The 27,965-nt window shown below is 38.9% G+C and overlaps 1 protein-coding gene across 4 annotated transcripts in view; it reads left to right on the top strand.

Annotated features, from left to right (window-relative positions):
• Positions 1–27,086, top strand: part of LOC126262396 (casein kinase II subunit alpha) — a 72,550-nt gene extending 45,464 nt beyond the window's left edge. For all 4 annotated transcript variants that reach the window (XM_049959009.1, XM_049959007.1, XM_049959010.1 and 1 more), the window contains exon 9: positions 25,494–27,086. In XM_049959009.1, the coding sequence (XP_049814966.1) occupies positions 25,494–25,600 (107 nt within the window). In that variant the 3' untranslated portion in view covers positions 25,601–27,086. The remainder of the gene's footprint in view (positions 1–25,493) is intronic.
• The last annotated feature ends 879 nt before the right edge of the window (positions 27,087–27,965 follow it).

The following is a 27,965-nucleotide window of genomic DNA, read 5'->3' as shown; positions in this document are numbered from 1 at the left end:
TTGGGCTGAGCAAAGGTTGGGCGCTGATAACCACGCAGTTGAGTGCCCCACAAACCAAACCATCATCATCATCATCACCATCACCATCATCATCATCACACTTCATTGCAGTTTCTGCAGTGGACTGAATCTAAATGTGAAATCATTGGCGTATAATTGTGAGTTTGAGGTGCGTACAATAGCAAAGACCTTAATGTATGCTACTGATTAGAGTTCACTGCCCAGCACCAGTAGCTCATAGCATCACAAACAGGAACTCATTTCTACAGTAGATACTAGCTCTTGTATGTTACTACCACCACCACTGCTGCCGCCGCCGCCACCATATCTTATATCAACATGTGACATTATCAAATATGATGAAACTCTGAATTTCTGTACTTTATAGTTTATTTCCACGTATCTCCAATTTCTACCGTTCTCTATGTTCTTGTTAACATTTCCCCACTTCTTTTTTCACTTTTATTGTAATTTATGTTTTAATCATTGTTTTCATATGGTTTCTTCCTCTTTTGTTACCATTGGCTTTAGTTATGTTCATAGTGTTACACTTTGTTTGCCAGAATTAAATTTACAAGAGAGTGTGTTTGAGATTTTTTTTTGTTTTCATTTTTGACTAATCTTACCTAGATTGCGTATTGTAAGCACTTTGGTTTTTGTTACTTCAATCTTAAAATATTGAGCTTAAGTAAATATCTATGTACCAGGGTCCTTCATTAAAGAACTCAGTGCTAGTGATTATGATGATACGTATAAAAAGTACAAATCACACTTCAGTAATTGGAATGAATCTGCAAACCTTATTAAGTATTGTGTTGAATTTTGATAATTCTCCATGTGCTGTTAACAAGTTTGAGGAGGAGAGAAATATCGTGTTCTAAGACAATGAAAAGACCAAAATAACTTCAAGACTTTGGTTTTTAAATTTTTGGTAAAGGCAGTGCGGAAATTTCCTTAATGTCTATGCCTTATTTACCTGATTATAAGAAGAGATTTTTTTCCATATTCATCATTCTAAAAATACAGGGTCATCTTATATTCACAGATTAAACTATTGCTACTGAGGTAAACATTTTTACTTTAATAGAGTATATAGGGGCTGTCTTACGTGCACATATGAAGCTTTGGCTGTTCAGGTCACTTGCAGATTTATGTTGAATTCAGAAGGGAGGTCTGGGAAAACAATACTCTCATTTGAACTGGCTATAGATTTCCTGGGAATGCTGAAGTGCTTGATACAGTATCAATGTTGCACAAAGAAGTGTAGGAAATTGTTTTGCGCAATGCTAGTGCGAGGGATACACGAGAAACCATGACCTACCCATTAGAACAATCTATTGCTCTTTTAAAAATTTGCCAGTTTTTGAAACACGGGAAATTGCATGAAATTGTGTCCTCTTACAAATTCTTGTTGTATTTAAACAGGTTCGTTGAAAGTTCTCATACATGTATGAATACCATGTACAAACATTAATGCTGCTTTTTAAGTAGAGGTAATATTCAAAAGCGAAAATGTTGTCCTTCAAAAAACATTACTTGATTTTGAATCCAGATCAACATTTTATTTGGCTGTGGGAGGCTGTGATGATTTACTAAGAAGTGATTGCTGCTCACATATCGGAACATCAGGTAAAATGTTATCAGCTTTTAATCAGATTTAGAACACGATGACATTTAGATGAAACAAGACGGAAAATTAATCCAGAATGAAATTTCTAACAAACGAAAGAATTGTGACTATAATTGTGGTCACAAGACTACAGTGGCAAGACCCATTGTGAAGATAGGCTTATGTACATGGTCAGAAAAAGAAATTTCGCAACACCATGAAGTAGTTGTGTGAAATAAACAAAAGTTGGTATATGTGTTTCTACATCTGAAAAATTATGTATATACAAATTTTACCCAGTCACATTAGATGGTTTCTAGTAGCACCACTATAAGGATGCAAATCAAGTTTGCCTCCCCCCGTGAACCATGGACCTTGACGTTGGTGGGGAGGCTTGCGTGCCTCAGCGATACAAATAGCCGTACCGTAGGTGCAACCACAATGGAGGGGTATCTGTTGAGAGACCAGACAAACGCGTGGTTCCTGAAGAGGGGCAGCAGCCTTTTCAATAGTTGCAGGGGCAACAGTCTGGGCGTGCAGCTTCACTGTATGGTTAAATGATGATGGCGTCCTCTTGGGTAAAATATTCCGGAGGTAAAATAGTCCCCCATTCGGATCTCAGGGCGGGGACTACTCCAGAGGACGTCGTTATCTGGAGAAAGAAAACTGGCGTTCTACGGATCGGAACGCGGAATGTCGGATCCCTTAATCGGGCAGGTAGGTTAGAAAATTTAAAAAGGGAAATGGATAGGTTAAAGTTAGATATAGTGGGAATTAGTGAAGTTCAGTGGCAGGAGGAACAAGACTTTTGGTCAGGTGAATACAGGATTATAAATACAAAATCAAATAGGGGTAATGCATGAGTAGGTTCAATAATGAATAGGAAAATAGAAATGAGGGCAAGCTACTACAAACAGCATAATGAACGCATTATTGTGGCCAAGATAGACACGAAGCCCACGCCTACTACAGTAGTACAATTTAAGGAGATGGGACTTGGGTAACCTGACTAAACCAAAGGTTGTACAGAGTTTCAGGGAGAACATAATGGAACAATTGACAAGAATGGGGGAAAGAAATACAGTAGAAGAAGAATGGGTAGCTTTGAGGAATGAAGTAGTGAAGGCAGCAGAGGATCAAGTACGTAAAAAGACGAGGACTAGTAGAAATCCTTGGGTGACGGAAGAGATATTGAATTTAATTAATGAAAGGAGAAAATATAAAAATGCAGTAAATGAAGCAGGCAAAAAGGAATACAAACGTGTCAAAAATAAGATCAACAGGAAGTGCAAAATGGCTAAGAAGGCATGGCTAGCAGACAAATGTAAGGATGTAGAGGCTTCTCTCACTAGGGGTAAGATTGATACTGCCTATAGGAAAATTAGAGACTTTTTTGGAGAAAAGAGAACCACTTGTATGAATATTAAGAGCTCAGATGGAAGCCCAGTTCTAAGCAAAGAAGGGAAAGCAGAAAGGTGGAAGGAGTATATAGAGGGTCTGTACGAGGGGAGGTACTTAAGGGCAATATTATGGAAATAGAAGAGGATGTAGATCAATATGAAATGGGAGATATGATACTGTGTACAGAGTTTAACAGAGCACTGAAAGACCTAAGTCGAAACAAGGCCGCGGGAGTAGACAACATTCCATTAGAACTACTGGCAGCCTTGGGAGAGCCAGTCCTGACAAAACTCTACCATCTGCTGAGCAAAATGTATGAGACAGGCGAAATACCCTCAGACTTCAAGAAGCCGGCCGAAGTGGCCGTGCGGTTAAAGGCGCTGCAGTCTGGAACCGCAAGACCGCTACGGTCGCAGGTTCGAATCCTGCCTCGGGCATGGATGTTTGTGATGTCCTTAGGTTAGTTAGGTTTAACTAGTTCTAAGTTCTAGGGGACTAATGACCTCAGCAGTTAAGTCCCATAGTGCTCAGAGCCATTTGAACCACTTCAAGAAGAATATAATAATTCCAATCCCAAAGAAAGCAGGTGTTGACAGATGTGAAAATTACCGAACTATCAGTTTAATAAGTCACGGCTACAAAATACAAATGCGAATTCTTTACAGACGAATGGAAAAACTGGTAGAAGCCGACCTCGGGGAAGATCAGTTTGGATTCCAAAGAAACGTTGGAACACGTGAGGCAATACTGACCCTTTGACTTATCTTGGAGAACAGATTAAGGAAAGGCAGACCTACGTTTCTAGCATTTGTAGACTTAGAGAAAGCTTTTGACAATGTTGACTGGAATACTCTCTTTCAAATTCTGAAGTTGGCATGGGTAAAATACAGGGAGCGAAAGGCTATTTACAATTTGTACAGAAACCAGATGGCAGTTATAAGAGTCGAGGGGCATGAAAGGGAAGCAGTGGTTGGGAAGGGAGTGAGACAGGGTTGTAGCCTATCCCTGATGTTATTCAATCTGTATATTGAGCAAGCAATAAAGGGAACAAAAGAAAAATTCAGAGTAGGTATTAAAATCCATGGAGAAGAAATAAAAACTTTGAGGTTTGCTGGTGACTTAATTCTGTCATAGACAGCAAAGGACTTCTAAGAGCAGTTGAATGGAATGGACAGTGTCTTGAAAGGAGGATATAAGATGTACATCAACAAAAGCAAAACGAGGATAATGGAATGTAATCAAATTAAGTCGGGTGATGCTGAGGGAATTAGACTAGGAAATGAGACACTTAAAGTAGTAAATGAGTTTTGCTATTTGGGGAGCAAAATAACTGATGATGGTCGAAGTAGAGAGGATATAAAATGTAGACTGGCAATGGCAAGGAAAGCGTTTCTGAAGAAGAGAAATTTGTTAACATCGAGTATAGATTTAAGTGTCAGGAAGTCATTTCTGAAAGTATTTTTATGGAGTGTAGCCATGTATGGAAGTGAAACATGGACGACAAATAGTTTGGACAAGAAGAGAATAGAAGCTTTCGAAATGTGGTGCTACAGAAGAATGCTGAAGATTAGATGGGTAGATCACATAACTAATGAGGAGGTATTGAATAGAATTGGGGAGAAGAGGAGTTTGTGGCACAACTTGACTACAAGAAATGATCGGTTTGTAGGACATGTTTTGAGGTATCAAGTGATCACCAATTTAGTATTATAGGGCGGCGTGGAGGGTAAAAGTCGTAGTGTGAGACCAAGAGATGAATACACTAAGAAGATTCAGAAGACTGTAGGCTGCAGTATGTACTGGGAGATGAAGAAGCTTGCACAGGATAGGATAGCACGGAGAGCTTCATCAAATCAGTCTCAGGACTGAAGACCACAACAACTACTACTCCACTTTATCAGTTGTCTACATCTGGTGGAGTGCTACAGTACTGTAGCACATGGATTTCAATGTGTGCAAGAACTTCAGACATGTAACTAAAAACAAACAAAAAATTAAATACAGGAACACAATGTGCCGACATTCGTGAACATCTTCCACTAGGAGACAGAGATTGCTGAATGGTATGGCCTTTGATCTGTTGACATTAACCCAATTCAGTGTACTTGAGACAATTTGAAACTTGCAGTGTGGTACCACAGGAACTCTCCTCGTGCACTGAATGAACTTGGGAATGTCTTGGTTGAAAAATGCGACGGGCTTTTGCAGCATGATATCCACCACATTGTGGACTACAAAGTGTGAATGTTACTAGACAATAGATTTGATTATATAATATAAAAGGACAGATAATAAAATGTACTCACCAAGTGGTGGCGGGGGAACACACACACACACACACACACACACACACACGCACGCACGCGTATTTAACTTTCACAAGCTTTTGGAGCCAGTGGCTCCTCCTTCTGATGGAAGTATTGAAGGGGAATGCAGAGGGGTGAAGGGGGAGGATTGGAGAGTTTTAGGGAAAGGAGTGCAGTTTCGAAAAGTCAACCAGAACCCTGGGACAGAGGAGACTTACTGGATGGAATGAGAAAGAAAGACTGATTGTTGGGGACTGCACTGGATGAGATTTGAAAACCTGAGAGCTTAAAGGTGGAAGACAGGGTAATGTGCAAGACAGAGATCACTACTAAAACTCCGTGCATGAGTTAATCAGAGTGAAAAGATAAATGCGTTGTATGTAACAGAGGTGGGAGGGGGATGGCGAAAAATAGACAGATCAGTCCTCCTCATCTTTATACTTGCCAACAATTACTTCAGCTTTTGGGGGCAGACTCACAAGCAGATCAGGGGTACAGCCATGGGAAGCAGGATGGCTCCTTCCTATGCCAACCTTTCCATGAGTCACTTGGTGGGGACTTTCGTGGGATCCACAAGTCTCCAGCCCCTGGTTTGTTTTAGATACATTTATGATATCTTTGCTGTACGGAGTCATGGTGAGGATGACCTGTTAAAATTCGTGGAATCTTTGAATACCTTCTACCATTTCACCTGGTCCTATTCAGTTTCCCCTGCCATTTCCTTCTTGTTGATGTCATCCTCACAGATGGTCAGCTACACATTTCTGCCCACATCAGACCTACTAACAAACAACAATACTTACATTTTGACAATTGCCATCCTTTCCATGTCAAACGTTCCCTCCCATACAGCCTCGGGATTCGAGGCAGACGTATTTGTTGGGATGCACACTGTTTACAGAAATACACCACCATTCTCCCTTCAGTCTTCACCGGACATAATTATCGCAACAGCCTAGTTCAAAAGCAAATTTCCCGGGCCATCCCTCCAAAAAAAACAAGTTCAGAGCACACCACTTGTCACCCAGTATTATCCTGGTCTTGAATATATCAGTCAGCTACTTAAACAAGGCCATGATTTCCTGAAATCATGCCATGAAATGAGATCCATTTTGTCTGAGATTTTGCCAACCACACCCAGAATATCTTTTTGTTGCCCTCCCAATCTTCGCAATATACTTTTCGGACCTATGCCCCTTGGGTGCAGACTCATCTCTCTACCCTATGGCTCCTACCCCTGTGACCATCCCCCTGTGTAAGACTTGCCCTATGCACCCTCATACCACCATCTATCCGTGCCCTGTAACTGGCAAAACATATACTATCAAAGGGAGAGCCACCTCTGAAATGACACGCCATATACCAGCTGTTATGTAAACACTGTTCAGCCTTTTACATCGGCATGACTACTACTCAGTTATGTCAGAATGAATGGGCATAGGCAGAGGGTGTATACAAGCAACACACAATATCCTGTTGCAGAGCTTGCTGTACAGCATGACAGTTGGTACCTCAGTGCCTGTTTCACCACACATGCTATCTGGATTCTTTCCCCAGACACCAGTTTCTCAGAACTCCGCAGGTGGGAATGTGCACAAAATGTCCTTGGTTCTCGCCTCCCACCTGATGTCAATTTGCATTAATTTCTTCCGTCTCGGCATTTATTCACAGTAACTGCTCCTTTCTGCACTCCACATTTTATTTACTTTTCTACATCTTTCATTTGCTGACTTGTCTATATTTTTCACCGTCACCCATCCCACCTTTGTTACATACAATGCACTTAGCTTTTCATAGTTTTCACTCCTAACTCGTGCACAATGTGTTAGTAGTAATCTCTGTCTTGCATGTTACCCTGTCTTCCACCTTTAAAGCTCTCAGGTTTTCAAATCTTGTCTGGTGCAGTCTCCAACAGTCAATCTTTCCTTCTCATCCTGTCTGGCAAGCCTCTCCTGACTTGGGGTTCTGGGTGATTTTTCTACAGTGTATCCTTTTCCCTAAACCTCTCCAGTCCTTTTCCTTCACCCCTCTTCCTTCCTTTTCAACCTTCGATCAGGAGGAGCCGCTGGCTCTGGAAGCTTGCAAAAGTTAAATGTGTGTGTGTGTGTGTGTGTGTGTGTGTGTGTGTGTGTGTGTGTGTGTGGTTTTCCCCTGCTGTGACTTGGTGAGTAGATTTTTTTATCTGTCCATTGACTTTCTAGACATAAAATTTTGATTTCACAGGTAAACCATGATCTGTAATTTCAGAATGCCTTTATATTAGGTACTGTTTAATTTTTATTTTACAGTTAAGATTTTTTCCTGTAAGGCTTACTCTCTCATTCCCTGCTCATCTTTAATCCAAGCCCACATTAATTTCCAGTTAGGTTTAATTTTTTTGAGCCTTTTCATGATAGTTTATTGTACAATACATACCGTGAAGCACTTGATTACTTGAAGTACTACGTTACATCTACTCTATTCTTCTTCTTCTTTTTTTCCCACATTGCCTGGATTGTACCAGGGTTTACATATTCTAGAGGGATTCTTAAAGTGCTGTTTTGCTTAGGTCATTGGAAATTTTAACTTTATCCTGTTCGGTTTTGGGTTTAGTAATATGCAGTAGTCTGCAAATTAATTGGGACAAGACGTGTAAATGTTACTATGCACATTTATTAATAGAGGGAAACATTCCACGTGGGAAAAATATATCTAAAAACAAAGATGATGTGACTTAACAAACGAAAGCGCTGGCACGTCGATAGACACACAAACAAACACAAACATACACACAAAATTCAAGCTTTCGCAACAAACTGTTGCCTCATCAGGAAAGAGGGAAGGAGAGGGAAAGACGAAAGGATGTGGGTTTTAAGGGAGAGGGTAAGGAGTCATTCCAATCCCGGGAGCGGAAAGACTTACCTTAGGGGGAAAAAAGGATGGGTATACACTCGCGCACACACACACATATCCATCCACACATATACAGACACAAGCAGACATATTTAAAGACAAAGAGTTTGGGCAAAGATGTCAGTCGAGGCGGAAGTGAAGAGGCAAAAGATGATGTTGAATGACAGGTGAGGTATGAGTGGCGGTAACTTGAAATTAGCGGAGATTGAGGCCTGGTGGGTAACGGGAAGAGAGGATATATTGAAGAGCAAGTTCCCATCTCCGGAGTTCGGATAGGTTGGTGTTGGTGGGAAGTATCCAGATAACCCGGACGGTGTAACACTGTGCCAAGATGTGATGGCCGTGCATCAATGCATGTTTAGCCACAGGGTGATCCTCATTACCAACAAACACTGTCTGCCTGTGTCCATTCATGCGAATGGACAGTTTGTTGCTGGTCATTCCTACATAGAATGTGTCACAGTGTAGGCAGGTCATTTGGTAAATCACATGGGTGCTTTCACATGTGGCTCTGCCTTTGATTGTGTACACCTTCCGGGTTACAGGACTGGAGTAGGTGGTGGTGGGAGGGTGCATAACCTGTCCCATGCACTCTCCCACCCACGAGATTTACCAACTGACCTGCCTACACTGTGATGCATTCTATGTGGGAATGACCAACAACAAACTGTCCATTCGCATGAATGGACACAGGCAGACAGTGTTTGTTGGTAATGAGGATCACCCTGTGGCTAAACATGCCTTGGTGCACGGCCATCACATCTTGGCACAGTGTTACACCGTCCGGGTTATCTGGATACTTCCCACCAACACCAACCTATCCAAACTCCGGAGATGGGAACTTGCTCTTCAATATATCCTCTCTTCCCGTTACCCACCAGGCCTCAATCTCCGCTAATTTCAAGTTGCCGCCACTCATACCTCACCTGTCATTCAACATCATCTTTGCCCAAACTTTTTGTCTTTAAATATTTCTGCTTGTGTCTGTATGTGTGTGTGTGTGCGCGAGTGTATACCCGTCCTTTTTTCCCCCCTAAGGTAAGTCTTTCCGCTCCCGGGATTGGAATGACTCCTTACCCTCTCCCTTAAAACCCACATCCTCTCGTCTTTCCCTCTCCTTCCCTCTTTCCTGATGAGGCAACATTTTGTTGCGAAAGCTTGAATTTTGAGTGTGTGTTTGTGTATGTTTGTGTGTCTATCGACCTGCCAGTGCTTTCGTTCGGTAAGTCACATCATCTTTGTTTATATATATAATGGAGGGAAACATTCCACGTAGGAAAAATATATCTAAAAGCAAAGATGATTTGACTTACCAAATGAAAGTGCTGGCAGGTCGACAGACACACAAAATTCTAGCTTTCGCAACCAACGGTTGCTTCGTCAGGAAAGAGGGAAAGATGAAAGGATGTGGGTTTTAAGGGAGAGGGTAAGGAGTCATTCCAATCCCGGGAGCGGAAAGACTCTGCTCGTGTGTGTGTGTGTGTGTGTGTGTGTGTGTGTGTGTGTGTGTGTGTGTGTGTGTGTGTGTGTGCGCGCGCGCGCGCGCGTATACCTGTCCTTTTTTTCCCCCAAGGTAAGTCTTTCCGCTCCCGGGATTGGAATGACTCCTTACCCTCTCCCTTAAAACCCACATCCTTTCATGTTTCTCTCTCCTTCCCTCTTTCCTGACGAAGCAACCGTTGGTTGTGAAAGCTAGAATTTTGTGCGTATGTTTGTGTTTGTTTGTGTGTCTGTCGACCTGCCAGCACTATGTATCCCTGAAGCATTACACCAACAACCTGACAACAGCCTTCGCATCCCGCAACTACCCTCCCGACCTGGTACAGAAGCAAATGACCAGAGCCACTTCCTCATCCTCTCAAACCCAGAACCTCCCACAGAAGAACCACAAAAGTGCCCCACTTGTGACAGGATGTGGCTTTCCAGCAGGGATACGACTTCCTCAAATCCTGCCCTGAAATGAGATCCATCTTTCATGAAATTCTCCCCACTCCACCAAGAGTGTCTTTCCGCCGTCCACCTAACCTTCGTAACCTCTTAGTTCATCCCTATGAAATCCCCAAACCACCTTCCCTACCCTCTGGCTCCTACCCTTGTAACCGCCCCTGGTGTAAAACCTGTCCCATGCACCCTCCCACCTCCACCTACTCCAGTCCTGTAACCCGGAAGGTGTACACGATCAAAGGCAGAGCCACGTGTGAAAGCACCCACGTGATCTACCAACTGACCTGCCTACACTGTGATGCATTCTATGTGGGAATGACCAGCAACAAACTGTCCATTCACATGAATGGACACAGGCGGACAGTGTTTGTTGGTAATGAGGATCACCCTGTGGCTAAACATGCCTTGGTGCACGGCCAGCACATCTTGGCGCAGTGTTACACCGTCCGGGTTATCTGGATACTTCCCATTAACACCAACCTATCCGAGCTCCGGAGATGGGAACTTGCTCTTCAATATATCCTCTCTTCTCGTTATCCACCAGGCCTCAATCTCCGCTAATTTCAAGTTGCCGCCACTCATATCTCACCTGTCATTCAACAACATCTTTGCCTCTGCACTTCTGCCTCGACTGACATCTCTGCCCAAACTCTTTGTCTTTAAATATGTCTGCTTGTGAGATGTCTGCTTGTGTCTGTATATGTGTGGATGGATATATGTGTGTGTGTGTGTGTGTGTGTGTGTGTGTGTGTGTGTGTGTGTGTGCGAGTGTATACCCGTCCTTTTTTCCCCCTAAGGTAAGTCTTTCCGCTCCCGGGATTGGAATGACTCCTTACCCTCTCCCTTAAAACCCACATCCTTTCGTCTTTCCCTCTCCTTCCCTCTTTCCTGATGAGGCAACAGTTTGTTGCGAAAGCTTGAATTTTGTGTTTATGTTTGTGTTTGTTTGTGTGTCTGTCGACCTGCCAGCACTTTCATTTGGTAAGTCACATTATCTTTGTTTTTAGATATATTTTTTCCTACGTGGAATGTTTCCCTCTATTATATATATATATATATATATATATATATATATATATATATATATATATCGATGATGTGACTTACCAAACGAAAGCGCTTTCATGTCGATACACACACAAACGTACACACAAAATTCTAGCTTTCGCAACCAACGGTTGCCTCGTCAGGAAAGAGGGAAGGAGAGGGAAAGATAAAAGGATTTGGGTTTTGAGGGAGAGGGTAAGGAATCATTCCAATCCCAGGAGCGGAAAGCTAGAATTTTGTGTGTATGTTTGTGTTTGTTTGTGTGTCTATTGACGTGCCAGCGCTTTCGTTTGGTAAGTCACATCATCTTTGTTTTTAGAGATATTTTTTCCCATGTGGAAGTTTACAGTTAGTAACTTACTGAATATTATACCTAACACATCCCCATTTTGCTTTAATGAGCTTATGAACGCATTGTGGCATAGATTTTAGCAGGTTACAGCAAATGTTTTGTAGTTTGTTGTCATGAAACAAACCTTTTACCCCATTTACTAACATTCATTCCTTTGTGTCTAGTTCACCAAGATGTCTTTTTGCAGTACTCAACAAATTCTTGATAGGATTTAAGTCTGGTTAATTACAAGGCCACCAAAGCACATTAACAGTGTTTTCTTCCATGAATGTCTTGGCTGCTTTAGAAGTGTGACACAGGGTCAGCTCACATTGAAATCTTCCTACACCATCTGCAAAGGTCTGGCACACTTCTGCACCTAAGGATTTCCATGTATTTGGTTGAATTTATCTCATGACTTACAGTAAAGAAATGTCAAAAAATCGGCTGTTATAATTAATTTGCAAGCTACTTTATGCTACATGTCAATTGTATTCTGCATTTGTATATGTGGCAGGTATGTCTGTTGAAACTTTTCACCATACCTCATCCATGTCAGTTCCACCTATCATTCATTGTAATGTATGCAACAATTTTTTTTTAACTTTGTTTTCCCACTTTTATTTGCCTTCATATACTCATGTTTGTTGTCAAAAGAAAGAACGTTGTCGACTTTTACAAGTCTCAGATGCACTTCTCTGCATTTCAATTGTTTGTTTGGTCATATTTTTCCTGTTTGTCTTAACCATTAACTGGAATTGATATTTTGATGAACATTACTGGAATCGCGGGTCCAAATGGACCCTTGAATAAAAATTCTGCATAATCCCCATAAAAGATATAATTCATATGTAGATATGTAATGATTGTGGTAAAATAAGTTTTGTTTCAAATATAAATCAACTTTTATTGGGCAAAAATTTTACATTGTGTTATTTTTTTAACTTTAAGTCCTATGTCTCATATTTTACAAGAATTTGTAGTACCTTACTTTGGAATGCTACATGATTACAAATAAAGCTTAGATTAAAAAACCTAAATATGCTATGGAGTTTCTCATACCTTCCCCTTAACATAAATAGGGACTCTTAATGCCATCAGTCAGAAACGAAAATAATGAAAACGAAACATGGAAGTATCCGGATGTTATCTATATCAGTATCTGAACTAAGAATGGCACTTAGAACACAACTTTTTCTTTTTTTTTTTTGCATGTCGTTTACAGATGAATTTAAATCATCTGTCACATTTTTGTGATTGTTTACTGTCAGTTTTAGGACCACATAAATAACATCTTACTCTTTTTTGTGAGCCACTTTGATTACAAGGTGAATTTGCTAGTCATAGGTCATTTTGTGGTTGATCAGCTGCCTCTAGAAATTTGTCTATTCTATTCTTCAAATCTACTGGAAATGAATAATACTCCATCTTTCTTTCTGTGATAAATGCCCTTATCAAATTTAGTCAAATTTCTTTTATGTTAATGATTGTTTCATACATTTTCTACCATTTGATACCTTCCATAATAAGAATCCATTTGCACTTGCAACATTCAATATTGCTGAAAAAATTACACATGGCCATTGTTTAGTTCTTCTAGAGACTGAATAATTGATGCATTTCTGATCTAATGTATCAACACCACTTTTTGTTTTGTTGTAAAATTAAATTATCTAAGGCTTTCATCTGTTTTCATTTACTGAATTGTCATGGTGCATTGATGAGATCACCACTACACTTTAGATTCTTTTTTGGCACATAAGATGCCAATGATTTATCCCTCACGAAACCAAATAACGTAGAGCCTACTACCCATTGTTTATTGGCTAAAGATTCTGGTGGTATTTCCCTTTTATTTTTGCACATCGTTCCAATGTAAGTCAAACCATTTTCAATCAGATTGTCAACCAGCTCCATAGAACAGAACAGTTATAGGCAGTTTTATTTCTGTTTGTTCCAAATAAAGGTTCTTGCAAGCTGCAGTACATTCTGTGTTGGAACTGAAAGTTGGCTTGTTTTATTAGTGATTTCTTTGCCAGTATATATAAAAGCATTGTGTAAATAGTGTGTTTTAGCGTCACAAAGGCACGTAATATTGATGCAATATTAAGCAGGCCTCGATTTGATATAAATCCTGAAAAATCATTTCCCTCTAAAATGGCAAAGCATTTCATCAACTGTCATATTCTGAGCAGCTATAGTTTCTTTGACAGTTCTGAATGAAATTTCCAAATATTTCTGAGATAAGAGCAGCGCGATCATTAGTTCTTCTTTCTTCCCTAGAATCACGTCATCAAATCTCAAAGCAGATAACAGGAATATAAATCGCTTTGCTGACATCGTTATTCTGAATGCCTATTGGTCTGTTCCATCAGTTGCCCACAAACTTTTTATATCTTCATGGCCAGATTTTGAATACACCTGATAATAGCAACAACCCAAAGAATGCTTTCATTTCCATAATACTCACACGGTTAGTGTAAGTAGCATTAGTTTTATACTTCTCTCAATATTCTGTTATTTTCTTATTGGTGTGAGTACAAATATGTGGGATCAGTTTAGCTGATGTCAGCAACTACCATGATATAATTGGTGGTCCTGTTTTTGATGAGCTGTACTGATGAGACTAGGCAGGTGAGTGATGATGATGTGACTTTTGACTCTGGACCTAGCTGGTGGATGAGTAGACCACTTGAATTTATTTTTAGTTCGAAAATATGCACTGCTTGACAGGTGGCTCTCTGTCTCTTCATCAGACGATGAATTACTTGAATCAGAAGAAATGTCTTGTTGTGTATTGTCGTCGTCACTTCTCATTGCCACTTATGTTCTCTTCATCACAAGGTGGATAGGCACTCAAAAGATTTGGTATCTGAATAATTTTCATCTAATAATAGTTCAGATTTCTTTTTCAATGAGACCCCACAGCATTGTGGGAATAAAGTGAGTGAAACACCACAAAATGTCAGTATACATTGACTAAAAATCCCGTCTCTGGAATCACGGGTCAAATTGGACCCAGGGATGGCACTTACATCCACTTCCAGTAATTTTCAAGCAGCAAGCTCCCGGTCTCTGGTGCCCCTAACAATGTACTGAGATTACACTGGCATGCATAACTGAAACTCCACGCGCTTCCATTGTTAGACGGTTTTATCGTTGTTGGCGGGTCCTAAATGACCTAAGATTCCGGTTAAGGGTTAACATTCGTAACAGCATTATCTTTGTTATTTACCAGTTCTCTGAACTTGACTATGTAAATATGTCTTGACACAAAAATGAAACTGCATATGTTATTAAGAAACTGTTGGGTGTGGTATATTAGTGTATAACTGTACTTGACCTTAATCTTTCTGCTTACGCTGTGACCAGTTTCTCCCAAGTGTCAACTCTCAGGATTCATAAATATCTCTCAACTCAATCTTGTCCTAAAATTCCTTCAGGCTTCATTAAAGCAAATAATTTTCATGTGGAACATCCTTTGAATGTGTTAAGCAGTTATGAAACAATTATACCTTTAGTGCCACAGTTAACCAAGATTATGAGGAATCAGTAGAAAATTGGAAATACCCACTAATTGATTTGAATTATGGCACCAGTGTTAGGTCTAGATTATTTTTCTCTTTTAACTCCCCCACTCTCCAACTCCCCCACTCTCCAACTCCCCCACTCTCCAACTCCCCCACTCTCCAACTCCCCCACTCTCCAACTCCCCCACTCTCCAACTCCCCCACTCTCCAACTCCCCCACTCTCCAACTCCCCCACTCTCCAACTCCCCCACTCTCCAACTCCCCCACTCTCCAACTCCCCCACTCTCCAACTCCCCCACTCTCCAACTCCCCCACTCTGTTGGTTTTGTATGGATCAAACATTGTGAATCTCATAAAGCTCAGGCTAAAATAGGTTATCCTTGCATTATCATCTCTCTTTTACAAACTTAACTCAGCTGTCATGTATTGTACAGCAGCAGTCAGCTTCATTAGTTACAAACTATATTGAGTCTTTATACTGCTGTTTTCTGTAACTGTCATTGTATTGCAACAAACTGAAATTGCAAAGATTGCATTCAAACAGATTACAATCAGCATGGAATATTTACACATTTGAGTATTAAAATTTTCAGTAAATCATGCAGTTCTTTTAAAAGTACCTTTGTGATTGACAAATGGCTGTTACAGCGGGGCTGTTTTACTGGCCTGTATACAGGATGTCATGTGGTCAGGATATTATACATGTAGTTGGTGGAAATACAGTCAAAATGTATTCTTAAACATTGTTGTGGTCTTTGTTGATTGCTGGGTAGGGTATTTATGGAGGTGATTATGAGCTGCACAATTAAGGACTCTGAAATGTACACAATGGGAATCTGGTGGTTAAAAATTGAATTAACTTTCATGGGACAAGTTTTCAGTCATATAAAGTGAATGTTGCAAAGCAACAGGTCAACTCTTCTCAAACTAATGCAAGAAATATTAAGAGATGTAACACTTACAACACTACCAACAGGTGTGTGCAACTTGTTTCAGGCATCCAGAAACAGTGCTAAGCACTTAGTTTCTGGATGTATCACAACAAATTTTCACACTTAAAACATCTTGGGATGATTGGCATGTACATAAATGTGCCGTTGGATTTGCAGTGTCCTCTACTTTGAAACAAAATAAAAACTGTGAATTTAGAAAAAACAAAACAAGAGAGTAACATGATCATGAAAAAATTCTGAATGAGCAGCTAGACAAAGAGTACTTCTGCTCCAAATGGTTTTACTCCATATTAGGGAGGCTTACCTTTCTGCCTAGCTTCAGAAGCAATATTGATATTTGAAAATCATTTTGAGTAATGCATACATTCCTTAACTAATATAATGTGAAGTACCCAGCAACAGCATTTTCACCACAGATTTGAAATTAGTATGACCAGTTACGTAACTTTGTAGTATCACAATAATCATAAAAAATGGTGTGTGCATAATAAAGCTACAAAACGACTGTAAAAATGTGAAGCAATGGAATTATTAACTGTGTACTTCCTTAAAATTAGACTGTGTAGAGAAGAAACAATGTTTTTAAATTTTTTGTTCAAAATATGAAACGACTACCAGAAATTTCAGAAATAGATGTAGTTTTGCTTAATTTACATAATATATTTTGTCATATAGGGTCAGTATGAGAAAATAGACTTTTACCACCTTTATGGACAACTGAAGACATTTGCATTCAGGATAGTGGTTAGAATTTTTCATCCAGCTTTGTTTCCTGCAGTTTCCTTTGATCACGTAAGGCAAAGATAGTTCCATTGACAAGGTCAAGGCAAATTTCCTTGTTTGTTATTATTTGAACTAAATAAAGTAGAAGCCTAATTTTGCTGTCCATAGATAAGTATAGATATCTCCCCCCCCCCCCCATTTCCTTCCTCCTAAATACAGACTGTACTGTTGTAGTTGTGCCCTCAGGGAGACAGAAATACTGTTTAATGTGATGTCAAGATTTAGTGGTTGTTTCATTGTTACTTATAAGTTCAAGGAAGTGTATCTGCAAATAATTTGATAACATTCCTATTTCTGTACAGGGTGAGTTTTGTCAATTGTCAAAAAAGTTTACTGCAATAGTAATAAACAGATAAAAAGAGAAATTTATTGTCAAAAAGAAATATCTACGGAAGATGCTCAAAAGTGGTTTCAGTGCCGTTCTAAGCAAACATGGCCTCTTTTCAAGACTGATTTACATATTTTGTTGCATATGTTCTGGGGTTGTAGGTTTTCAAATTCTGATTGGAGTCATTCCTTCAAATGCTCAAATCATGAATCCTGATTGAAGAAACATTTTTTTTATATTCTCCCAGACTGAAAAATCCATGGGTGTGATATCTGGGGACTGTGATCCCATCTTCCAATCCATTCATCAATGTTTTCATGTATAAGGTCTCTTACAGTAAATCCGTAATGTGGGTGGTGCTCCATCTTGTTGCCATATCAGCTTTCCTTTGACTGACTGTAGATATTCAAAAAGTGGACAGTTTTCCTGTTCCAACAGCTAAGTAAGGATTAGCCCACTGCCGAAAATCGCTGCCCTACATTCACAGCAGGAGACTTTAACTCTGTCTCCATCACCACATGGGGATTCGTAGAGCCCCAGTGGACACCGTTGTCTGTGAACTCCAAAGCTTGTTGAAAGGTGAAATCTGTTACCAGTGGCAAGTTGACATGAGCCACAATTACAGCATGCCAAGAAAAGGAATACATTGACAGTTCTTTCAGTAAAGAAGGGTTCATAGACTGTCTTGTTGGACTTAGCACACAACGTACTGAGTGATCCAGATTGAATTTTCACTCTGCAGCCGTGTGTGTGTGTCTCTCTCTCTGTGTGTGTGTGTGTGTGTGTGTGTGTGTGTGTGTGTGTGTGTGAGAGAGAGAGAGAGAGAGAGAGAGAGAGAGAGAATTTGAAACTGACAGATTAAAACTGTGTGCTAGACTGAACTCGAACCTGAGATCTTTGCCTTTCACAGGCAGTGGAGCTATTGAAGCATGATCCACCATCACAGTTTTACTTTTGTACATTTCGTGAGAAAGCTAAATGCCCCACGTTCAAGTCCCAGGCTGGCACACAGCTTTAATGTGCCAGGAAGTGTGAAATCAGTGCACACTCTGCTGCAGAGTGAACATTCAGTGTGGAACCAATCTCTCGAGCTGTGGATAAGCCGTGTGTCTGTTACATCCTTTATTCCGAGGGTTTATTCCATCCTTTATTCCAAGCTCAGTCTGAAGAGCACATCATCTATCTGATCTGACACATCCATTGGACCCGAATGTCGTGCATTGCACAACCAAACATCCTCCTCGAATTTCTTGTACCACTTCACTATGCTGTTGTAGGTCAGTGGTGTTGTGTGAAAAAGACATTAAAAGCTCTTAGCACACTCACTAATGTTGGCAACGGGCAAATTCTAACACACACAATGCTTCCTCTGCCTCGTTTGCTGCAGTTTCTAGCAGCAGTGGTCGGTGCCACCTCTGTTAAGTCTTTCAAACCAGTTTGCTGGCATTACATTAAAAAAAATTATCCTATTTTGTATTGTGTAAGTTGTATTTAGCCATTTACCTATAGGGATTTCTAAAATGTTTTATGGACTTTGTGATTACCCCATATCATTACTTCTACAGTAACCGTAAAAGCTGCACCAGGGGAAGTCGCTATTATAAGCTACTACTTGAAATTGATGAATGCTACAATACGTAAACACACTGAAATTTCGTCACCACCAAATATATATACACACACACACACACACACACACACACACACACACACACACACACACCTTTTCCCCTCTTGTCCTAAGTCACTGCCAATTCAGTAGTTGACTGCCTTCATCCCCTTTCTTGTTATTACTGTATTTCACTGTCCTGTGCCTGTGTCAGCCTCTCAGTCCCAATTTGTTATTCCACCTAACTCACCATTAGTAATATTTTATTGCAGTGCCTCTGGTTAGGAAAGCATGTAAGTTACTAATGATGGCTATTCTTGAATACTTCTCTAGTCAGGAATTCAAAGGTGCTCTGTTAGGGCTGTAACAAGTCAGAATATTCAATATGAAAGTTGGCAGATCTTGAGCTTTTTATGGGAGATTCTAGAAGAAAGATAACATTCTTACAGACCCAAGTTAGGAAACTGTAGGTAATGTTATTAAAAGTAGACTGTGCTACAATTTGTCTCGCAAATGGGTTGTAATAGTAAGATAAGAGAGATTAGTTTGTTGTGGACACTTTGTTCTTCTGCGCGGGAATTGTATAGGATGTGGAGGGGATAGTAATGATTCAAAGTGGTCCCAGCCATATAAAGCATATACGTAGATATGAATTGAAAATGAGGAATGGAATGGTTAAATTGTAAGCATCTTGGTAATGTTCTTGTGGGTTTCACAGGTCTCCATGGTTTTATGTCTTGTTTCTTTTTAAAAATTTGCAGATTACTGTTTCCTTACCATGTCTGGTTCTATTGATGTCAAAATAAATGTGCTGCTGTATGGTAAATATGTTGTACTTAGATACTGCTCATTTACTTGAAAGGGTGTGATTGAATCCTGCTAAACTATATAGAAACTTATTGGTTGCATGTACATTTGGTAGTGAATGTTGTTTATTGCAGTTCTGCATTTTGATAATTGTTCTTTAAACTGGTGGTGACTGAATCAATATGCACTCCGCAGCTGTAAGTTGTAATACATGGAGGACTGTTCATTAGTACTCCAGAACTGACAGTAACTTCGTCTCTTATCTAAAGTTTGTTTTGGCGGATTGCAAATAACTAGAAATGTGTAACCCTTGTTGAACAATATAATTTCATACACCATAATGTAGCTGTGGTTGGCGTGAATTCAGGTGTCATGTAGCATGTTTGGATAATCCAGTCAGTCAATAACTTGCACAAAGAATGAAAAGAAATAACGTCTCAGACGCTTTTACTCATCTTCCCGGTGGATCTCTCACAGAAGATAGATGCTGATATTCCCCTTGGCAACGTCAGACTGTGTATATATGTCGGTTGTCTGTTCCTCACAGAATGTCCACCACTTTTTCTGTTGAGATTGTATTCACTGTCTCACATATTGCTGGGAGCTGAGGTAGATCATCTTATCTTCCAAGGAAATTCTTTACATTTTTGCTCTCAGAAATGTTTCATATCCATTCTGCTTCCTCAGAACTTGACAGTAATGGCTAGTAAAAAATAAGTGCCAGAAAGTTGTCAGTTTTCTTTTGCTCAACAACATACTTTCATTAGGCGTTGCAGCTTTTTAGCTGTTAAGCTTCAGAGTTGTTGTGGCTTTCAAATAGCTTCATTTGATGCTGATACTGAAGTATACACTAATTGTATTCTCTACTTATGCTTTGACTGCTCGTATGAACTGCTATATTAAATTTGCTCTCAATACTTCTGTTTCATTCGTGATTTCTGTAATTTATAATTTGTTGCCATAATGAAATAAAATCATCTTGTTCGAGTACATATTTCGCATTGTCTGTGGTATCAGTGCACTATTTTCATATAGTACAAGTAAACTTTGTTGACACAGGCTGTAGTGTGTTGTTGGTGATTGGAACATCAAAAGAAACATTTTACCGTGCAATACAATGGAGGTGCACACTTCCCATGTAGCAGATACATTTCTGTTCATTATGCTTGTAAATAATTTTTTATCTTTGTTTGAGGCTTTACATGACAAATGTGCTACAAATTTCATCTGTTGTCCACTAAACAAGTTAAAAGTTTCTGATGTGGCATTAAAGGAAAGGCACAGCTTCTCCTTGTCATGTGTAAAACGATTTGGAACAAGCTGTGCTTCACTGTGGCAGCCTTATTGTTCCTTGTTTGTATGTATGTTACTTCAACATCTTTAGAATGCTTAGCAAGCAGCATCCTTAATTTTAAATGTTTTTAGCATCTTTAGCGTGATGACTGTCTTATGTCCGGAGACATTTGGACAACAAAATAAATATGCTTGCATCTTTTGTTCCGATGATGATGGCACCGATGCTTGGCAGTGTGAAACCATACTAAATAATTTTCATGTGTTCCTTATTGTGCTATCATGGAAATCAGCTTAATGTGATGTTATCAAGTTGCAAGAAATTGCAGTTTGGTATTAACACTCAGGTGTAAACCAGTTGGTAGTGATTGCTGTGTGGTGTGAACTTTGAACAGATGGAAATGTAAATCTCTAACATTATTGTAAATAATCTTTGATATTGCTGTTGGGCCACTCACTGTCTGTACATTTTTAGGGTGTGCATTGTTCATGTTGCTGTTGTGGTCTTCAGTCCAGAGACCACTTTGATGCAGCTCTCCATGCTACTCTATCCTGCACTAGCTGCTCCACCTCCAAGTAACTATTGCAACCTACAATCCTCTGAATCAGCTTAGTGATCATCTCGTGGTCTCCCTCTATTATTTTTACCCTCCACGCTGCCCTCCAGTACTAAATTGGTGATCCCTTGATACATCAGAACATGCGCTATCAACCAATCCCTTCTTCTAGTCAAGTTCTGCCACAGATTTCTCTTTCCCCAATTCTATTCAGTACCACCTCATTAGTTACGTGATCTACCCATCTAATCTTCAGCATTCTTCTGTAGCACCACATTTCGAAAGCTTCCATTCTCTTCTTGTCTAAACTAGTTATCGTCCATGTTTCACTTCCATTCATGGCTACACTCCATACAAATACTTTCAGAAAAGACTTCCTGGCACTTAAATCTATACTCGATACCAACAAATTTCTCATCTTCAGAAACATTTTCCTTGTCATTGCTAGTCTACATTTTATACACTCTCTACTTCACATTGGTATGTTAGCACGTCACGTGCCTGCTGTACTTGCATAGTTAAGTTTGCGCATCATGTGCCTGCAACACCACCAGGTGGCATCCAGTGTCGCAGTGGGCAGTGGTTGTAATGTTTTGGTTTATCAGTGTGATACGTAAACTGATGTTCATAAGAAATGTTTTCTTCTGTAACAATTCAGCGTATTCTTTCATCTGATCTGTTCATAAAGTACATGTGTCAATATTTTGAACTTGATAGTTAAGTTTTTCATGCGTGGGAACTTCTACATTTTTATGTGCCTGCGTGTTTAAGTGTTCTTCACAATATGAAGTTCCCTGCATGCAGTTAACTTGCTAATGAGGCACATATCCATATGTTCTTGCGAGGAATGGTTGGAAGTGTCACCTGCATGTGGTATAGCTTATTAGCTAATCTCTGGATTGGGCATGACCTATCAACACTTCTTCTCTGAGAGGACATCTTGACCGTGTAAAATGCCCATTATGTAACATCAGCGTGTTATCCAGAATGACTTTTCAAGGTATGAGTCCATGTCTGGTGTGAGGCGTGTTGCTTTAACAATTTTTTACTTTATCTGAAAACTCAATTGCCATTTTTGTTCTTGATTGAACCTAACCTTTTTTGTGGGTTTCTTCTCTTTGTCGTCTCCAAATCTTCTAATGCTGTTTTGAATCCAGATAGAAGTAGTGTTTCTAACTCGTAGTGTACTTGGGGTCTTACATCTGTATTATAATACATTGCACAGATTTCTCACTTTCATGTATGGTATTCATTTTTTTACACTTCTGATTTGATTACTTATTTTTATATTTACGTTTTCAGTGATATATTTTAAGTTGTCTATTTTCTTGATGTTACCATACTTAATTTTAAAAATTCTGTTTGCATTACTTTCGTTGGTCATGTATTTTATTGTTTCTAACGATATTTGTTGACCTGCGTTCTTGGCTGTTTCCTTCAAAAGTTGTTCTCTTTCCTTTGCATTTCCTGAGGGTCCATGTATTATTGTTTGCAAAGGCCAAACAATTTATCTCTTCTTTCCATCCACTCAACTTCATGTGGTTATTAAATTTTTCTTCCTCTATTTTCAATTCTCTTTTATCTTTTTCCAGCACACAATTGAATAATAATTTTATCAGACAGTCTCCTGGTGTGACTAATATTATTTGGAAGGTACTAGAAGTTTTTTCAGTAAATTTAACTTCCAGGTGTAGCATTTGTTTAGTTGTTTTCAGAATTTTCCTATCTACTGAAAATTCCTTCAGTGTTTTGAATCAAATGCCTTTTTAATAAAAAAAAAACTGCATTATATTTTCCTATAATAGGGCATTGATGTGATTGGTGACATGCCATCTTACTTTAGATGGTGATTCTTTGTGTAATATCGAAGTTTTTTTGTATATTGCCAATCGTACATAATGGAAAATAAGTTGTTCTAGGCTGTGCTATACACAATTTAAATTCTTCTTGCTTTGTAGCTTGTAATTTTGACAATCTTTGTGTACTTTATCTTTTATATAATCTTCATAATTGAGACAAACAGTTTTGATTATTCAGTGACAAACATGCACTATTTTCCACCACATGTAGATATTCGTGTGATTGCTCTGAGAACTTTCTAACAGTGAAGAATTCTTGATCTTGGTGACTTGTTTGTAGTGTTGTCTTCGAACTTATTGCTTTGAAAAATAGAAAAACTGAGTTATACGACACGGAACTAAGTTAGGTTTGGCAACTCCTCTGAACCTGTGTGAGTGCGCTCTCTCTCTCTCTCTCTCTCTCTCTCTCTCTCTCGCGCTATATGTGGGTAGCTGTTATAATGTTGCAGAATCACACTTAGTGTTTTCTTATCACTGTTCACAGTATGTCATCATTAGGGACTTGAAGGTGCAACGTCAAGTTTTGGCAAAATTCACATCTATTTTTGCTGAAAAGCCTAAGATTTTTTGTTTATAAGTGATTAGATGTACAAATTTAAGATTGTCACACAAGTGCTTGAAGACAAAGCCTTAGTGCTTTGAAATTGTCTGTTGCGCAAAATGATTGATGAGCTTTTTGACTGGAATGTTAGCTTTTGCAAGAACTTCAACCATTTTTTCTGGAAAGATGTTTGCTTGTCTTCTTCTTTTGGCTCTGTTTTCAACAAATGCTCGTTTGTGTTGAAGCAGCAGTATATTCCTGTATATGAGCAGTGTGTTTCTCTGGAAGGTATTTCTCAACCTTTTCTTTTCCCACCAAATTCAATAATTACAGAATCTGCAGAATATTGATTTTTATCTTTCACAGGTATTCATAGCCCTGCAACTTACAATTAACACTACAGATAGAAGCAGGAAGGTACTTGAGTCAAAATAAAATTGAAAATAAATCTATTTGTGCATTGGGGAAGGCTTTCTGTGTGGTCAAAATAAGTCGGCAAGTATTGTTTTCCAATCATTATAGCGCAGGGTCTGATTGCTATAAACTGACAATGGCCACCAATGTAAGCAAACTAGAATTTTTGACCACCAGAGGAGTGAGGAGCTGTGTGGGGAAACAAGTCCCTCCTCCATTTTACAGGACAGGCAGCCTACATTGGTGTTCTGTGCATTTGTGAAAACAGAGCTGACACGTGGTCATAGGGTTGTAATCCAACTCTGTGATGGACAATTAGTCTCTTCACTCTTTCAAAACAAGAAAATCAATCGAGCAACACACACACACACACACACACACACACACACACACACAACACTCGGTAATGACTATCATGCAGTAGCTTGCTGATGCTGGCCTTTCCATAAACTAGGAAGTTACAACCCAACCTCTATTGGATGCAGCCACAGTTTAAAACAGCCATGTTAAAATGTCCACTTTATACCAACTATAAACTTCAGTTAGCAGACAAAGATAAGTGTTTCTTTGCTTGAAGAGGGTACGTCCCATGGCTAAGTTCCATGTGGCAGTAAGCAGTGTGCATCTCGTACAGACTCTTTGTCTGCAGTTGGTGTAGTGTCAGAGCATCAAATGCACTGATGTGTTTTTCAATTTGTGCAATTTTGCAAACACATTCTTATGCACATTACATTTCCAAATTGGGCTTCGCCGCGTGGTGTGCAATGCCAGTAAAAGAAAACTGGTTAAATTTTCGATATATATGTGCAGAAATCAGTCATTTCAAACTAGGGCCTATATGTGATAAAATACTTCATCTGGATAACACCTGCTATGAAATAGCGTTTGTTAGGCATTTTTGCATTTTGAGGCAGATTTTGCTTCTGTGTTTGCACTTACCACGAAATTAGAGTTTTTCAGGTCCCTGTCATCATCCTAAATAATAAATAAGAAGCCAGTTTGCCAGCATGACCTACAGAAAGTTTCATATAATACTGTAATATTCTGTTTAAGTGTTAAATATCATCCATTTTAATTATGTATTGTTAATTTACTTAAAATATGTATGCACGAGCACTTGACTGCTATATTGTATGGCCTCAGTCCAGAATACAACATTAATAAACAGGTGGTGAAATAGTTGCTACAGTTTCACAATAAATCTGTTTAGGGATTGTCAAGTGTTAGTCACTTGATTGTTGCAATTGTCATGTATTTATTTTAATATCTGTGTTTTTCTGATTTACAGTTGGTCCTCCTATGACTGGCAATTCAGTGGTGAGTGGACTAGTGCCGAGTTCCCCAATCATTTCTCCAGGAGCCGTTCCATTGCCAAGTGGGGCACTGCAGCCATAAAGTACATTCTAGTGCTCATGAAATCAGTTGTTTTCAGATCGAGTGCACTTCTGAGTAACAGCAACTACTCAATAGACACAAAAGATCAAACTCCCTTCGTGTGGTATTATCCACAGCCTTTCCTCCCACTTATTACTTCATTAAGAATTTTATGGAAGTAAATTTCAGTGTTACTTCAGTTACTCGATGTTGGCTGATTGAAATTAATCAGAAATAAAATCTGAACAGTTGATTTTGTTTCATATTTTATTGGAGGTATTGAGAACAGTCTAATTTATTGTAATTTTTTTAAGTTCTGTGTTACGTTGGTGAAGAGATGTGTGAATGTTTAAAAACAATGTTAACTGATTTCTATGTGAGATTTGCTTTAAAATGATAATACAAGTATACAAATAAATAATTTGGCTTCTGCAGCGCACCTGTAATGAGTGGTAAAGTGCTACTGTGGAAAAAGAAGACTGGAACATTAAAACAGGCAATAAGTTCTTTGTTAGCTGTAAATTTTTCCAATTGAAAGGAGGCATGATTTCTTTGTGGTTTTGTCTCAGTTGTATAGGAAAGATGGAATAAAGTTTCTGTAAGAATGGAATGCAGCTACATTGTGTTACTGTAACTTAATGGGCCACTTTTCCATCGAGTTATGATAACTCTTAGAGTATTCTACAGTGCATGACGCGTAAAAAATACTTCAAAGATTAATGCTCATTCCATTTTATAATTTGCATTCCTTATCTTTCCTTTACTGTTGTAACACTTTTCATTTCTTTGAAGTCACTTATTTACACAGAGAAAAAGTAATGAGGTGTTGTATTTAGTGATCAAATGTTGCACCTGACCTCATTGCTTGAAAATAAATGAAACCTGCCATTAGTTTCCATACTGTGACATTTTGCAAATGTGTCCTCTTGGTACAGAAATAGTTATAGACATTGTTGAGGTAATGTGTAATTTATTATTTGCTCGACCCCCAAAATGATTTCCATTGAGAAAAGCTGTCTTACAAACGTAGTCCATATTTTATGTTTGAGAGACTGCTTTGAGCTCTGTTCACAAAGTTTTCATTTTTTATGTACAAATTATGAAGTTACTGAAAACTGTATTTTCTTTTTGTAAGTGTCTGGAAATCCACAGAACATTACTTTTACATCCTACTCGTCTCAATATGTTACTACCTTCATAAAATTGGAATAAAGTAGACAGTATTGTTAGCTGCAAAAACAATTTGTAATCTTTAAATGACTGTTTTGTGATCCAAAACATCTAAAGCTAATATCAAAGTAATTTGGTTACAGAATACTAATAAATGTCATAAATCACTGGAATGTGAGTATAAATTTCAGAGATGTTTTTGCAGCTTACTACCGTGACTGCACTGGAACAATTTTGACCTATCATTTGGCTTTTACTGTTTCATTTTAGAAGTGGTTAACTTCACTGTGTATGGCAGCAGTTGTAATATTTGTAATAAAGTTTTTCATGTACAGTATTTCTCATGGTATTATATTTATGCCAGTTTCCAATAAATTAATCTATTCTTATTACTAATACCAGTTTTATTTTGATTGATAATATGAAACAGGATTATCCAATATCCTTAAGTGTGCTTGGTGCTTTAAAGAATTTGGCAGACACTTAATGTTCTCAAAAGTTCTGATCAGAGAGATTGATAGATCACATTGTTTTGAGAAACAGAAATGGCACACCCAATGCTAGAGATTACAGAAGTATTGATCTCCCAGCCAATAAAAAAATTGGTTATTAGGCATGTTGTAGCTTTATACCACTGATATCTAATTCTGGATATTATTATTTTGTTTTCTCGCTGAATTCCTTGTGCGCAAGTCTTAAGTTCTTGCTGTACGACAGTTATGAAGTGTTGTACTTTATTGACAGATGAAGGTAAACTGCGAAATAAACAAATAAAGTAGGAATAAAAGTTTAATTACTGGAAAATCGCTACTTCTATAAAAGATAGTTGTTAAAAGTGTAGTTGAAGAGCTGCCTGCTGAAGAAAATACAGACAGTACTTCATGAGGCCGCTGCATTTAAATTTTTAGTATTTTGAAGCATTTCTAAACAATGTTTCTAGTATCCAGAATGAGATTTTCACTCTGCAGCGGAGTGTGCGCTGATATGAAACTTCCTGGCAGATTAAAACTGTGTGCCGGACCGAGACTCGAACTCTGGACCTTTGCCTTTCGTGGGCAAGTGCTCTACCAACTGAGCTACCCAAGCACGACTCACGCCCCGTCCTCACAGCTTTACTTCTGCCAGTACCTCGTCTCCTACCTTCCAAACTTAACAGGAGAGCTTCTGTGAAGTTTGGAAGGTAGGAGACGAGATACTGGCAGAATTAAAGCTGTGA

Source organism: Schistocerca nitens, chromosome 6, assembly GCF_023898315.1.
Source record: "Schistocerca nitens isolate TAMUIC-IGC-003100 chromosome 6, iqSchNite1.1, whole genome shotgun sequence".
Lineage (NCBI taxonomy): Eukaryota > Metazoa > Arthropoda > Insecta > Orthoptera > Acrididae > Schistocerca > Schistocerca nitens.
The sequence above is the reverse complement of the archived record's forward strand: the minus strand, read 5'-3'. Positions and strand labels throughout refer to the sequence as shown.